The sequence below is a fragment of the Physella acuta genome, unplaced genomic scaffold (genome assembly GCF_028476545.2).
Source record: "Physella acuta isolate Inbredline_101_S28 unplaced genomic scaffold, ASM2847654v3 ptg001016l, whole genome shotgun sequence".
Classification (NCBI taxonomy): Eukaryota; Metazoa; Mollusca; class Gastropoda; family Physidae; genus Physella; species Physella acuta.
In genome coordinates, this window is record NW_026732533.1 from 21,895 (window position 1) to 37,289 (window position 15,395).

General features: G+C 38.5%; 1 protein-coding gene and 1 pseudogene across 1 annotated transcript; both read right to left on the reverse strand.

Annotated features, from left to right (window-relative positions):
- Positions 1-220: 220 nt before the first annotated feature.
- On the reverse strand, positions 221-7,069 carry LOC131954613 (pyrroline-5-carboxylate reductase 1, mitochondrial). Its single transcript, XM_059318386.1, has 6 exons — positions 6,856-7,069; positions 4,129-4,193; positions 3,099-3,281; positions 2,383-2,595; positions 1,990-2,082; positions 221-1,537 (listed from the first exon to the last, which is right to left on the reverse strand). The coding sequence occupies exons 1-6, from the start codon at positions 6,962-6,964 to the stop codon at positions 1,352-1,354; spliced, it is 849 nt and encodes a 282-aa protein (XP_059174369.1). The 5' UTR covers positions 6,965-7,069; the 3' UTR covers positions 221-1,351.
- Positions 7,070-8,164: 1,095 nt separating this feature from the next.
- Positions 8,165-15,395, reverse strand: LOC131954620 (uncharacterized; annotated as a pseudogene).

The window sequence follows — 15,395 nt, forward strand, 5'->3', positions numbered from 1 at the left end:
ACTGGTTCACCATGTGAAATACTAACTAGAACATCACTTGACCTGATTTCTTAATGCATGGAGTCCCTTATCTGAGGACTTTGATATCTAGGTCCAACTGATACTTTTATCTTCTATGTTAAATACATCAACAAAATATAACATTTGAGGAAAATTCTCAAACTTCACATTGTTATATGTAAAGATTACTTTAGCAAGTATAAGACACTATTTTTTGCTACAACTTACATTTGTTAACATAATTTGAGTTATTTTCCCTAGAAATTTTTGATGTAACAAAACAATTTTGACCAAATTATCAGAATTCTTAATACTGTAATTTACATATTTAATGATTCACATTAACATCAAAATGTTTATAATAAAAAAAATAGGTTATTACAAAACAAAGGTGTAAAATTGCACTAAAATAGAAGCTTAAGTAACAAGTGGCTGAGAGAAGACAAATCTTTGTTCACAGTAGATTTAGAAATGAGTAAAATTAGAAAAATAATTTTCTATCATGAACAAAAAAGATGGAATGTAATTTTGTTTAAATAGTACACAAAAAATAGTGAATAAGAATTTACAAAAATATTTAAATGCGAAGGATTGAATCAGACATTTCTACAACATATATGCATTTACATCTGCACACAACACAAAATCAAAAACATGTATATGTAAAACCATTCTAAAAATAAAACATGACCAAGCAATGCTTTTAAGCATTTCACCAAGTCTTTGTCCACAATAAATATTTTTGTTGAATTCTTTAAGTTAGTATAAACATTTTCAATATAATGCACACTATCAAGCATTTTAAATAAATATTCATGTGATCAAACAATAAGAAAACAAATACTGATATGTTGGTGCCATAATAAAGGGATGGCATTTACATAAAACTTTATAACTATACGATCAAGTTTGTAATCATTACATATTTATTCCATTTACCTACTTTATTGAGTAATTATTATAGATATATTTAATGGAATTCATAAAATATAAACATAATTTTCTAGTAGAAAAAAGTTTTGAATAGAGAACTTAAATACTTCACTAACCCTAATATTGGCCCCTAGGTGTATAATATTACAACGCAAATACTGTATTAAGCTAATCTCTGGACCTTAGCTATACAACTCAAATACTGTACTAAAGCTATACAACATAAATACTGTACTAAAGCTTATTTCTGGACCTTAGCTTTACAAATCAAATACTTAACTAAAGAAAATTACTGGACCTTGGCTACAAATCAAATACTAAACTAAAGCCAATTTCTGGACCTAAGCTATACAAATCAAATACTTAACTAAAGCCAATTTCTGGACCTAAGCTATACAAATTAAATACTACACTGAAGCTAATTACTGGCCCCTAGCTCCTTAGCCCTGAGAGTTGCAGCCTCCACAGCGTCCATTAAAATTCCACGGAAACCTTTCTTCTCCAGGACATGCATGGCAGCAATGGTTGTTCCCGCAGGTGAGCACACCTCGTCCTTTAACTGGCCTGGGTGTTTCCCTGTCTCCAGCACCATCTTAGCTGCACCCTGGGAAACATCCCATAATTTTATAGGCTACAATCTTGTCACAGATAAACCCATCATTCATGTCACATTTTTTTGTGATATTGTCAAAAAATTAATCTTTAAATTAAGTATGTGAAAAATCTAACCCTTAAGCGCGCCATTTCACGATCATGGTTTTGCTGTTACATAACTTGTAATGCGTTAAGTAATCTATTTCAATGCACTAGTGTGAATACTGGCAATGCTTCTCTTACAATCAGTAGAGTAAGAACAAAAATAATGTTTTTAAACCCTTTAAAAGTTATGTTTCAGAATCCGTGGTCAGCAGCCTTTACTTTCCCAGATTTAATTTAGGTACCAATAAGAGCTGGATGGACTCAGGGGCATCCTACTGACTAAAGTCTGTAAACTTGTGACTTTCTAGTTAGTAATGTGTACTCAACCACACCATCTCCATTTTCACCAAGACTTACCAGCAATGTTTGGGCAGCCAATTTAGTGGCTAGTTCTCTGGGCAGTCCCATCTTGACCCCACCGTCAGACAGAGATTCAATGGCAGCAAATGCCTGGAATAGCAGTAAAAATAATTACCACACTTTTATCAGAAGACTAATTTTTTCATGAACCAGAGGATTAAATTACTTTGACAATCAATAAGACAATATTAGTATTAGTAAATAATTGTATTGTTTTATCCAAAGTTTAGTTAATCTGATTCCTTATTTTTATTTGCAATGAAAGACTTCTAAAATTAAGTGAAAGCGCAGTTGGTTGACTCATTTAGTTCTATTCAGTGAAACTAACTAATTGGTCCTCTCCTTATTACGTGACATTCCCTACCACCAGGTACTGTACCAACAACTTACATAGGCAGGTCCACTGCCACTGACACCGGTCACTGCGTCCAGCAAATACTCCGGACTCTCCTCACAGATGCCGATAGTCCTCAACAGCTCCTGGACCAAGATGACATCATCAGGTAGAGCGCTGCTGCCAGACGCCATCACGGCAGCACCAGCCTGCACCAGGGCGGGGGTGTTGGGCATCACACGCACCACACGGGTACCCGCAGGAAGATTCTAGAGGGAAATTTTTTTTTTCTTTATTAATTACAAAATTATTATATCAATGTTAAAAGCTGGAATTATTGATAACATAAAGATCTGAAATACAAAAATGTTTGGAGTCGTTCTTAATCCAGGTTCAAGGCTTTGGATTACACATTTTTGGATTGTTCTTGCTCTGTACTCATAAAGGTTGACTTCGAGACCCAATAGTGCTGTACTTGTTAGAAACAAATAGGTTTTTACTATTATTTAGCCAACAGGATACACTGTTTCCATGGCATATGAGGGACGTGTGCACTTGGTGCTTTAATTTATTTGCTGGGCTCATTAGCGTGTAACAAAGTTATATTTCTTGACCCAGATTCAAACAATTGCCTATTGTTTAATCCTATCTTTACCTTTATCTCTTTATTCTTGTCAGGCAACATCATAATCTACAGCTTTGCTGTGGCTATTTAACCACACACACACACACACACACACACACAGACATACATACACATAGAACCACTCACCTGTTCAATTGACCTGATGGTTACACCTGCAGCAATAGACACAAACAGGTGCTTGTCAGGGGAGACGACTCCAGCCACTTCTTTCAATATGGGGGCCACAATGTTAGGTTTGACAGCTATGACGATGAGTTCGCTGTTCTCAACGACTTCTTTGTTGGACATTGTAGTGTTTACCCCTATTTCCTGGGGTAAAATGTATTATAATATAGGCCTATACATTAAGGAACATAAATATTAATAGCGAGATTAAAGATGCAAACAGAGTACATTAAAATTATGTTTTCTATATTACATAATATGTTCCGGGTTAAATATAAATTACATTTTTACTGTCACCGTGTTAATGTGGTGACCCTGATAAATATAGTGATACTGTCTAATATGGTGACACAGTTTAATATAGGACACTGTTTAGTATAGTGACCCTGCTTAATATAGTGACCCTGTTTAATATGGTAATCCAGTTTAATATTGTGCTGTGACCCATTTAATGTAGTGACACTGTTTAATATAGAGACCATGTCCAATAAAGTGATGCAGTTCAGTATGATGACCCAGATTTTAACAGTGACCGAGTAACAAGGAGGGAGGGGGTAGTAATCTTATTGCCGTGGGGTGGGAGGGATAAAAATAGGCTATGTTGAGTGACGTCATGTATTAAAGATTGATCCCCCCTTTCCCACCCAAGCCACTGGTGTAAAATTATAAATAACTTGAACTCAAGTGCCGAACAGACAAGAACACATGGGGAAACTGATGAGCGGTGTTTTTCCAGACTTATTTTCTCGGGGGGGGGGGGGGGATTTTAAATTTTCGGGGGGACGGGACGACGACGACACACTGTTAAAAGTATATATTTTCTATATAAATTCAATTTCGTTCGAGGGGGGGGGGGGGGGCGGAAAACTCTTGGGGGTGGGGGGAGGGGGTTCTGCTCCCAGGAAGAGATGCCTGGAAGAATAACTGCTGATGAGAAAACAAAGCAGACAAAGACAAAAAAAAAACGTAGACAAAAACAAGATGAACCTACCCCCACCATGGAGAGCATCTGTTGACTGTTGTCACTGACGAGGATATTTTTAGCCCGCACCAGACCTGCAGAGATAAATGTGTATTCAAGTTCCAGAGATTCGTTGTGTCAACATAACAATATCATGCTTCACGTCAAACCAACATCACAGCCGCCACACCCCCCCCCTTCCAATCCAATAACATTTACGAAAGTTGCATTAGTTGTGGACGTAACAATGGCAGGTCCTACCTCTACCAGGAATCGGTAGACCCACGTATTAAAATTATGCTAATTGATGCTATTTGGTCTACTACTATAATAATAATAATTCAAGTAACCCTATCTCTAATCCCAAAAAAGCAACTATACTATACATAATACAGCATAAACCTGCCAGCTAGTTTTGTAATACCCCAAAAAAAATCTGAATCAAAAGAATGTCAAGAAGTGCACGTGCTATGAGTCACTACCGAAAAACATCCCATAATGTGTTACTTATTTTTTCATTTTTCTTTCGCATAAGTTTTAAAATTATTATTTGCATGCACGCGTTGCATCATTCAAACAGCTCTGCCTCCAGCAATCGACCGCGTGAGGTCTGTTGACTGTGAACGCTGCTGGTATGTTGGTAAACAATATTTCACCCAGTTGCGTCACGCCTGCTTCTTACATTCGATTGCATCACGCGCTATCCCCCCCCCCCCCCCCAAAGACGTCACGCTTGTAACGGTCACTCGGTAAACTGGCGACGGCTTTTGTTTGTTGCACCCCCTACACCCCTCCCCCACTATACATACTAATCCGTGTTGGTATGTTTTCTGGTGAACATACTTTTTTATTCAATCTTCAAAGAAACAGCAGCAGCCAGTCAGCTGAATGCGTGAACGACATTGTATATAATGGGTGGGGATATCACCAATAAGTTGGTCAATTGGCTAACAGTATGTTTGTCAACATGCTAGTCAGTGTGATGACCTTTGTAGTGCAGACCTTGACCTAATCTCAAGTTCCAAGTAGAATGTAAACCTAAAGACATCAACTGGACACACCTTTCTCAGGTATATCTAAACCAAACGATAGCATCTTTAGAAATTCACAACCCAGTTTAACATTTTCAGGCCAACATCTCGACACTTCCATCAAATCCGAGTTAGGCGTTACTGCATACGTGACCTTAATCCCTGCGTCATCTGTGTGCCGGATTATCCCCTTGTGACGTCGCTGGTAAAAATCTATTTTTTTTATTTTTAAAAAATTATTTTGTTTGCGTTTTTTTTTTAACAACATTGTTGGTTTTCAAATAGAAGTGCAGTGTTTGGGTTGTTTCTCGTGGATGCGATTATCGCCTTTTACAAGTCTCTTAACTTCAAACACTAAATGTGATAGAGATATGTAAACATTCAGTCAAGCTACTATAGGTGGCCCATCCATATCAAGGCCATATAGTGAGACAATCTCCAGAAAGCCTCATGCATATCAAGACCATATAGATGTAGTGAGAATCTCCAACATGCCTTACTGCCACACGCCATCCCTTATATGCACTGTCCACACCAAAAAAGTGATTTTCTGAATATTCTGCTGACTACGCTTAGACAACTTCTAAACAACTACTGCCACTAATGTTGTCACCTGTCAATTTACTTGATGACAGGTGAACGGTTGCATTGGTCGACCACTGGATAGCCTCGTGTTTGAGAGATTGTATCATCACTACTGGTTAAAAGCGTTGACCCCGTTTGTGCTTACTAATAGACTGGAGGCTTGCAACGTAGATTATATCTATACAGAGACGTAGCGACCCTTCCCGGCGCCCGAGGACAAACTTTCGATTTGCACCCCCCCCCCCCTCAAACTTTCGATTACTTTTTCCAACCCATTTTGGCGCCCCTAAGGTCGGCGCCCGGGAACATATGTCCCCCCCCTGCCCCCCCCCCCCCCCATCGCTACGCCTCTGTATCTATACAGGGGCTAAAAGGTCTGTACAAGCTCTTCTCTTGTTGTGTCTATAACTAGATCTATGTACTGTATTACTGTATTGTACTGTTTATGTGGCTGGGGCAGGACGTCCACAAATGACGTCATACTTTTTGCAACATAATAAACTTTAAACTGATTTTTTTTTTCTCTGTTATTTCAATGTATTAAGTCTTTGTGGGAATTGTAATACACTTATTGATAGCAACAACCAGAGTTTCTTCCAGGTATCTCTTCGGGGGGGGGGGGGATGGAGAATGTTACTTTTTATTACAAAAAAAAGTCTCAAAAAATAGTGACATTTTAAATTTTCGGTGATACTTGACTTGTCACTTGGGTTCTGCAGGCATTTCATTAGTTTTTAATTTGATGGAGATTTTTTTCACCTACTAGATCTAGATCTAGAATCTAGACGTGGTTAGATTTTAGATCTAGATTCTAGATCTAGAATCCAGATTCTAGTTCTAGATTTCTAGATTCTCCTCTATCGCTGGCTAATGTCAGTGAGTGTTAACTGTTAACTGTTAGGCTAGGCGTTGTATGTGATCAGATTTTCGTAGCATCGTAGGTTCCATTAGAGTTAGAGTGTGGCATTATCGGACCCTGGTATAACTGTAGTTAGTAGTTAAGTATATCACATACGATGACCATCAACACACCATAGCCTACGATCTACAAGGATAAACTTTTAACCTAGCTTTTAACACGTGCACGCAAAAATGTAAACACGCGCAGTTATCATGCTAATTTTTAAAGGCCACGACTTACCAGACGATATGAATCCCTTCGCCATGGCTTGGGCCATACGACCACCGCCAATAAATCCCACCATTTTGGTTACTTCCTTCTGAGATTTTGTATTTGTTGAGGCATCCATTTCAGAATTGTTTTTGAGTCCGATCTTTTATACTTAGCACAAATTTTAACAGCCGTGGAAGCCAGACGCAAGCCGGTTCACTGAAAAATGGATGGCGAATGGGAATGTCTGCGATTGGCTGGCTGTGTTGACCTCGTTGAAACCACGCCTTCTGGGATGTTTTAAGGTCATGAAAACTCAACCAAAACAAAACTCGAGTTCACGCCCGTGTTTTCGTCTGTTTCCAACAATCAAAACCAAAGCTAGAAAAAGATACGCAATGAAGGAAACCGTTTCGCATGTGACGAACAGTAGTAGATCTAGAATGTTATATTGTAAACGCACATAATTTGTTATTTGTCTTTAAGAAAATTTTAACATATAGAATAGATCTAGATCTATTAAATATTACCTTTCTTACAACTTTTTACAGGTTTACAAATATTTTTTTCTTAATTTTTTTTTTTTTTGCTTTTAATTTTAAAATGATTCTAGCGCCTAAAGTAAAATGTATTCAAGTGTCTGACTGATTTTCAGTGTTGCCAGTGCCACATAGGATGATACGGATGGGCCTATCTTAATAAACAAACATTTGGTTTAAACGTTGATCTACTTCACTAAATGTTTAAGTTCGGTTTAGAAATTTTGAAGTTTAAAATTAAGAGTTTAGAGTAAGAGCATGCATCTTCTTAATTAGCAGTACCAATCGCTAGATAATATATAAATAGACCACGTTCTTTCAGTCTCAGTTCTGATTTCGGACTCGAGTTTGTAAGATGTCCATGAGTCCACCCAGCTCTGATGGGTACCCGACTCACGTGAAAGGAAAGTAAGAGCGGTTGTGCATAGTGACCACATATCATTCCAGTGGTCGCGTTAAATGGGGCTCGTGATGGAGTCCAACTGTATTTGAGGGGGGGGGGGGGGGGTTACCAGTGTTTCTTCCAGACTTTTTTCTTCGGGGGGGGGGGGGGGCACTTGAAATTTTCGGGGGGGGGGGGCGGTAGAATTTCTTCGGGGGGGGGGGGGGCGGACACTGTTAAAAGTATATATTTTCTATATTAATTCTATAAATTTAATTTCGTTCGGGGGGGGGGGGGCGGCAGAAATTTTTTCGCCCCCCCCCCCCCCCCCGAAGAGATGCCTGGAAGAAACTCTGTTAAGAAATAGCATCAAAATAATAATTTAAAAGACACCAAGCTAAAGGCAATTAGTTTACAACATCTATTTTTATTAATTTACATGCGAGTCCGTCTTTCATTCGTCTTGTAACTGAGAGAATCAATTATGTAACAAAATAATATAATTACTTCTTACATTTGCATCATCATTCAATTCATTTTAAGAATATATAAAAAGGCACGTGTGGACTGACGGTATAATTATTTTCACATCAATCTACATTTATCGTTGGCTTTCACAATTTTAAAGTTATCTGGCCGAGTGCCCGCCCAAAACCCAAGATTTCTACACTCAGTCACAATGAACTCGTCCACTTCAATACCGTGATGGACGTCCACTTCCGAGTTGAGGCTCAGTCTACTTATGTGCACGGGGGGTGCTGGTTTTGTGTTCGGCGTTTTCCACATCCCGTTGAATCACGGTCCAGTCGAGAGGTCCTCCGAGGTAGTTTCTGGTAGCCAGCTCCAGATTCACAACAGGCAGGGCTAAATGGACATTTTTAAAATCAGTATTTCCTTCAGTTATTTTATCCGGGAGGGGGGCGGGGACACGGAACACTTGAAACTTCGGGTCGGTTTTATATATATTTTCTGTATAATTTATAAATTTAATATTTTGTCCGAGGAGACAGTGCCCTCTCCACCCCCACCACAAAGAGATGCCTAAAAGAAACTGTTTAAAAATACATTGAATATAAAATTACAGATCTCCAATACTACTAATATCCCCCCACCCCCCCCCCCCCACACCTCTTTGATTAAGCAGGTGCTGCTATGCACACATCCACCCCCCTTCCACACCACACATGCACCCCCTCCACACACACACACCCCCACACATCCATCCCACCTCTTTGATTAAGCAGGTGCTGGTATACACACATCCACCCCCACCCCACACATCCACCCCCACACCTCCACCCCCACCCCACCCATCCACCCCACCTCTTTGATTCAGCAGGTGCTGGTATGCACACGTCCACCCCACCCACTCCCCCACACATCCACCCACACCCCCACACATCCACCCACCCCAACACATCCACCCACACCCACACATTCATCCCCATCCCCACACATCCATCCCCACCCCAACCCCACCCATCCACCCCACCTCTTTGATTCAGCAGGTGCTGGTATGCACACATCCACCCCACCCCACACCTCCACCCCACCTCTTTGATTCAGCAGGTGCTGGTATGCAGGTATTACGGACTGTGGATCCAGCAGGTGAAGCTTAACAAACAGAGCGTTCATGTCGCGGTTGTACGTCTGCTCGGAGTACTTCCCCTTGACGATCTTCTGGTGTATGACCCTCGTCCAAGAAGGTTCGAGAATGTGCGAGACTAGCCGTTCGGCCCAAATATGGCTGCAAAAATTGGAACATCTGTAACCAACCAGTAGTAGTATTTTAAAATATAAACAAGCGATCAATATTCGTTGAACTTTTGTACAAACATCTATGTGTGCATTCTTTTTTTTTTACCAGCATCACAAAACAGACTTGTTATGACGAGGGTTAAGGCTAGGTTTTGAGTTATGGATCGGTATGGATAATTAATCGAAATAATTGATGTTTTCTTGTTACTTTTTTATTTATTAATTTTTGTTTTGTGTTAGGGGCCGTGCGTTATTTATGGGGGCCGGGGATGGAGGGCTGTTTAAACTTGAGACAATGTATTACATGTTCATTTACGTTTGATTAAGTTTTTTTTTCTAGGGGGCAACTTTTTGTAACTTGTTTGAGAAGGGGGCGGGGGGCAACTAAAATAGCGTATCATCATACCCTATATTTTCAGGGATATATTGATTAAACTTTGGCACCCTAATTTCAGATTTGAAAAAAAAGAAGGCCCTCTACAAAACCGTTAAGTTAGTGAAGTGATGTAGTAATTTCTTAATGGGATTTACGGATTACTAAAAATAAACACACATGCTATTCTAGTTCGTATGTAAAAGATAGCGTTGAATATCCATTATGATAGGCGACCTTCGTTTGTACAGCGGATAATGTTTCTAGGGGAAGTAACTTAGAACAATGTGACGCAATGTTGTATATGCATACCCGGTGAGATCCCTTAATTAAGAAACAAATTTAAATATTACTATTATTACTTGGGGTTTTTAATCCCCACCCCCACCCCGAAATTATGTTTTTTTTTTTCATCACATTGAAATTTGACAACTTAGGCAAGTGAAGTAACTCGCGATATTTAACTTCACTATTCGTGTTTATTCCCTATAAAAACGAAATTAACTATAATTCTATGAGTAATTTAATAAAGAATTTACCCGCAACATAAAAAAAAATTCCTGAAAGTAATTTATTAAAAATATTATGAGAACGTTTACTCATGCTCCCAGTGTTTTTATCTGGCGGTCAATGACCTCTTACCCGTCTGCTGCCATGAAGTCGCGTAAGGTCACGTGTGTTTTGGCATCTTTCACAACATCCGGGTACACCAGAGTGTAGAGCTGGAAACCTGAATTGTATCATAATATCAAAGTCAACATTGGCCAGTATAAATTTTCCGCCCTTGTCGGAATCAAGGGAAATAACCCCCAATTCATTTTGGTTATTTCCCTTACTTCGGTGAACGGGAGAGGAAAACTTTAATTGCATTCATTATGGTAGGGAAATTAACCGAACACAAACTGGTGTAATTTTCTGTTGATCATAAATTTAAAAAGTATTTTCTAGATTCGACAATAGTAAAACTTGTGATGTATTTGCCAATACGTAATATATTAAAAAATATAGGCACCTGCTTAGCCCATCAAAAATGAGAGAAAGGGGTTAACACTACTATAGCAATTTTCTTAACCTCTTTTAATGCATTTTTTTTTTAAAATCCGAATTTAAACAACAATGAAACAAAACAGACTGGACAGTTAATCCTTATTAAATATAGAGGCAGATATGAAACACATCATGTTTTCACTATCGTCGAAAAGTTTGGTTATTATAATAGCTGTAGAAAACTTGTTTAAATTACAAGTAAGATGGGAAGTATTAACTGGATCATATTTGACATTTCATTAAATCTTTTCATCTGCGGTTTAATCGCAGACGGTTTAGAGAGAGCGTCAAAATTCTTTGTCCTGGACACCATAACCTTGATAAAAAGCGCCGAAAATTGGATATTATATAGAAAATATATACTTATACCAGTGTCTCTTATACCCCACCCCCCCCCCCCCCCCCGGAAAAAAATTAGTCTGAAATAAACACTGATAGAAACTTTGTGAAATTACATTTAAAATATCTCTGTCGTCTTTACCGAACTTCTGTTATTACAAATTTTCATGAATCTCTTTGAATAATAAACCGGGAGTGATCTCCCCTAAACTTTCTCGAATATTTTTATATAAAATAACAGGAGATGGGAACTCGGGCTATAGACATGATTTTTAATCCATTTTTAAATACTTAAAGTTTTAAAAATAGAATAAAATCTCGTAGACAAAAGAATTGCACACCAAGTGAACGCTAAATAAAAAAGTGCATAATAGTGCGCAATATTATTAGTACTTTAAAAATTTACCTTAGTTTTTTGAGAAATCGGAAGTAGCGTAAATTACTACTTCCGGTCAACGGAAATGACTCAAAATTTAACAGAAGGTAGAGAATTAGATCTTTTACTTACATGTGAAATTTCGTTTTTCTATCTGAAATAGTACTCAAGTTATAGGCTTTTGAAAATTTCAAAGTAGGAAAAGTACCACTTCCGGTTATCGGAAATTGCTCAAAAGCTGATACGGATCTACGATTTTGATAAAATACTTATGTATGAAATTTCATCAACCTAGCTGTAACGGTACTCAAGTTATCGTGTTTACACACACACACACACACATTCACACACAGACATACGGACAGAATTGCAAAGTCCAGTTTTTCAGACTGGATTACGCATAAAACCTCTTAATTTTGATAAATCTGGATTGATAATTTTTGCCCGATTAAAATAAGTCCTCTATACTTCGGATGTGATGAAGGACTGAGGTGTAATACGGTGAAAATTGTTAAAATTTCAAGTGATTTTTGTGCACGATTACAATACTTTCTCTATACTTCGTATATACGAGGAAGTAAAAATGAATTGTGTCCGTAAAATGTTTTTAACCCTGTGATCCTTACCTAACTTCTTTTACAGAAAACTTTCATAAATCTCTTTGAATAAAAATCGTTTTTTTGCAAAAAATAAATTTCAAAATCTCTGTTGTCTTTCCCTAACTTCTTCTACTGCAAACAGTAAAAAATTTCTGTGACTAAAAATAAACTGTGCCCGTAAAATTAAATTATCTGCGTTCCTACAATTTAAAAACATCTGTTGTCCTTACCCAACTTCTTCCACTGAAGACTTTCATAAATCTCTCTCAACTTCTGCTCCACGACGCCGTGGTTGATGGTACTGTGGAAGTTGTATGGATCTTTCAACTTGGCGATCGCCTCCGCTAGAAAGGCCGTCGACAGCGTGTTGATGGGGAAGGATCTCAAATCGACGAGTCTCGTCCCCGCGGGGGTCTCAAAGTTCGGGAAGAAGATTTTTTTTATTCGAGGCTCGCATTTGATGCAGCCGAGAAGCAGGTCACGTGACGCCTTGGTGGCGACGTCAGAGCCGTCAGAATGAAAGGGCGTCAGCGATTGGAGAATGTCTAATGTAAGACGGTCTGCCATTGGTTTATCTGTCCATGAGTTTCCTAATGATTTTCAAAAGACACAGTATTTATAAATTAATATAAAAAATTTAATAGGCTCGTTAAATATTGCAATAAGTGCAAGGTTCATAAATTAAACTTCGTTACTTATAAGCCCCCACACACGTTCAAAAAATAAAAAAATAAAATGAAACATTTTTTAAAAATCCACCATAATCTGTCCTCTATAAAATGATGATAAACACACGTTAGATATACTTTAAAGAACTTGAAATATAGGCTTTTAAAACATATTTAACTGACTATTTGTAATTACACGCTATTGGTGGTATGCTCAAATATTTTGTGCAGTCCACTAAAAAACAACAGGAATCTCCATCAGATCCACTGCATTATTCCAAGACAAGATTAAAATAAGTATAAAATCCTTTGTAATAACAATAATGTCACTAACATATTTTTTCTAAACTATTGATCTATAATAATAAAAAAAAAAGTTTTTCTAGAAATGGTTTCAATACATTTAGCCTTTAGCCACTGACAATTCTATTGTTAATTTAATATCTGCATGAAATGTATGCAGGTTTCTTACAGTCTTCTTAGTCCGGCTAGTCAACTTAGACACTGGAGAGCTCTCATTTTTGAAAATATCTGTAGTTATCATAGTTAACATAGTTATCCTGATTATTCCTGATGGATCAGTATCGCTACTTCTTAATCTTGTTGTTTCATATTTTGTCATTGCCAATGGTCATTTTCAAATTAACGTGTAATGGCAAACTTATTAAATAAATTGTGTTGTCGTTGGAAATGAATTGATCTGGAAACTTCTTAACGAAGTCGCCGTAATAGACGTGAGTCAGAACAATAACAAATTTTGACCTAATACTCAGTGGCGTAGCGAGGTCGGGTCGGGTGTCACCCGGTGCGGCACTTAATGGTGTCACCCCCCCAGAGGCGATTTGCACCCCCCTCAAAATTTCGATTTGCACCCCCCCCCTCAAACTTTCGGTTTGCACCTCTTAAAAGACTAATTAATCACTTAAGGGAAATAATCATTTTTCTCTATATATTTTGCTACTTTTTGCCTTAGTGTCCCCCCCCCCCCTAAATGGTGTCACCGTGACGTATGTAGATGTTTGTAGCCAGTGAGTGGTGAGGTAGTGTTGACATTACAAGCTCTCGATTATGTGGATATATGTGCTTTCTGCTTAGGGGTCGTCCATAAATGACGTCACAATCGTAGGGGGACGGGGGTATTCTGTTATTTTGTGACGATGTGTGCTGAGGGGGGGGGGGGGGGCAATGTTTCCTCTAAAGGGAAAAAGATCGTGTGCAACATGTATTTGTGTGTGCGGTATTCTAAAAGTCTTATAAAAGGATATATGTATTGTACAAAATGACTGCGCGGCAGTTAAAAACTACTGCGCCGACGCGCAACCGCGCAGCTTAGAGAGAACATGGGGGGGGGGGGGGGGGGGGGGTCCTGAGAGTGTGACGTCCTACTTTTTCATATAAAAAGTGATGCTAGAAACTGAATTTTAGCAATTGTTTCGCGTTTTAGAAAACTGTATTAATAAGTTGTCATAGAAATTTATTAAAATACTCTATGTTAACTAAGCTAAGTCAAAATTTTAGAAAAATATAGATGTTTAAAAAAAAATTCTAATGCAGTTTTGAGGGGGTGGGGGGGGGGGGGGGGTTGTAGACTGAATTTTGACGTCAATTTAAGGGCGGGGTTCTGGCTTTCGTGACGATGTGTGACGGAGGGGAGGGGATGTAAAAATCTTTTTAAAAAGCATGACGTCATTAAAGGATGATCCCCTAAACACCCAGAAAGACCTTTCAGATTTCATTACTATTGAGATGTATACGGTACAGGGGATGTAACAAAACATTTTTACAAGCTTTTATTTAACCTCACTTCCTCTGTCTGTCGTCAGTCTGTTTGTCTAGATCGAAACGCCCGTGCGAAATTGCAGGCACTTCTAACTGAAGGTACGGTTCGTAATTGGTACGTAGGCAAGACATGAAGACAATGCATCGTGACATTCAATTTGACTTAATTGGTCGCCTAATTATTTTTTTTATGAATTAATTATTAAGTGCTTTATTATCGTTTTTGAAAAATATAAGTAATATAACTACTCACTGTCTGTCAACAGACTCTGGCGAAACACCCCTTTAGCGATCACCTATACGTCCTGATTAACTGTATGTCCTTATCACATGTATGTCCTTATCGCGTGTATGTCCTTATCGCGTGTATGTCCTGATCACATGCTTAAAGACACATCCGGTCAGCAATTGTGTGGAGGACAGGCACCGGTCAAGACACTTTGGAAAGTCCACTTACAAGAAAGTGATTCACGGACCACTCATCACCAGTTCATTGATTTTATGCATGTGTTCTCAAGATAAGGCCGCTACACATTTAGGTCAGACTACTAAACCACACAGGTGCACACACACACACACCTCCCTGTAATTAACAGAGAATGCAATAAACCTATAATTACACTGTTGGTAATTGGGTAAACGAGGCGGTGGCTACTTCGTTCAGACACAGCCCAACTACGCACACCCACGTCATAGAGAGTTCTAGAACA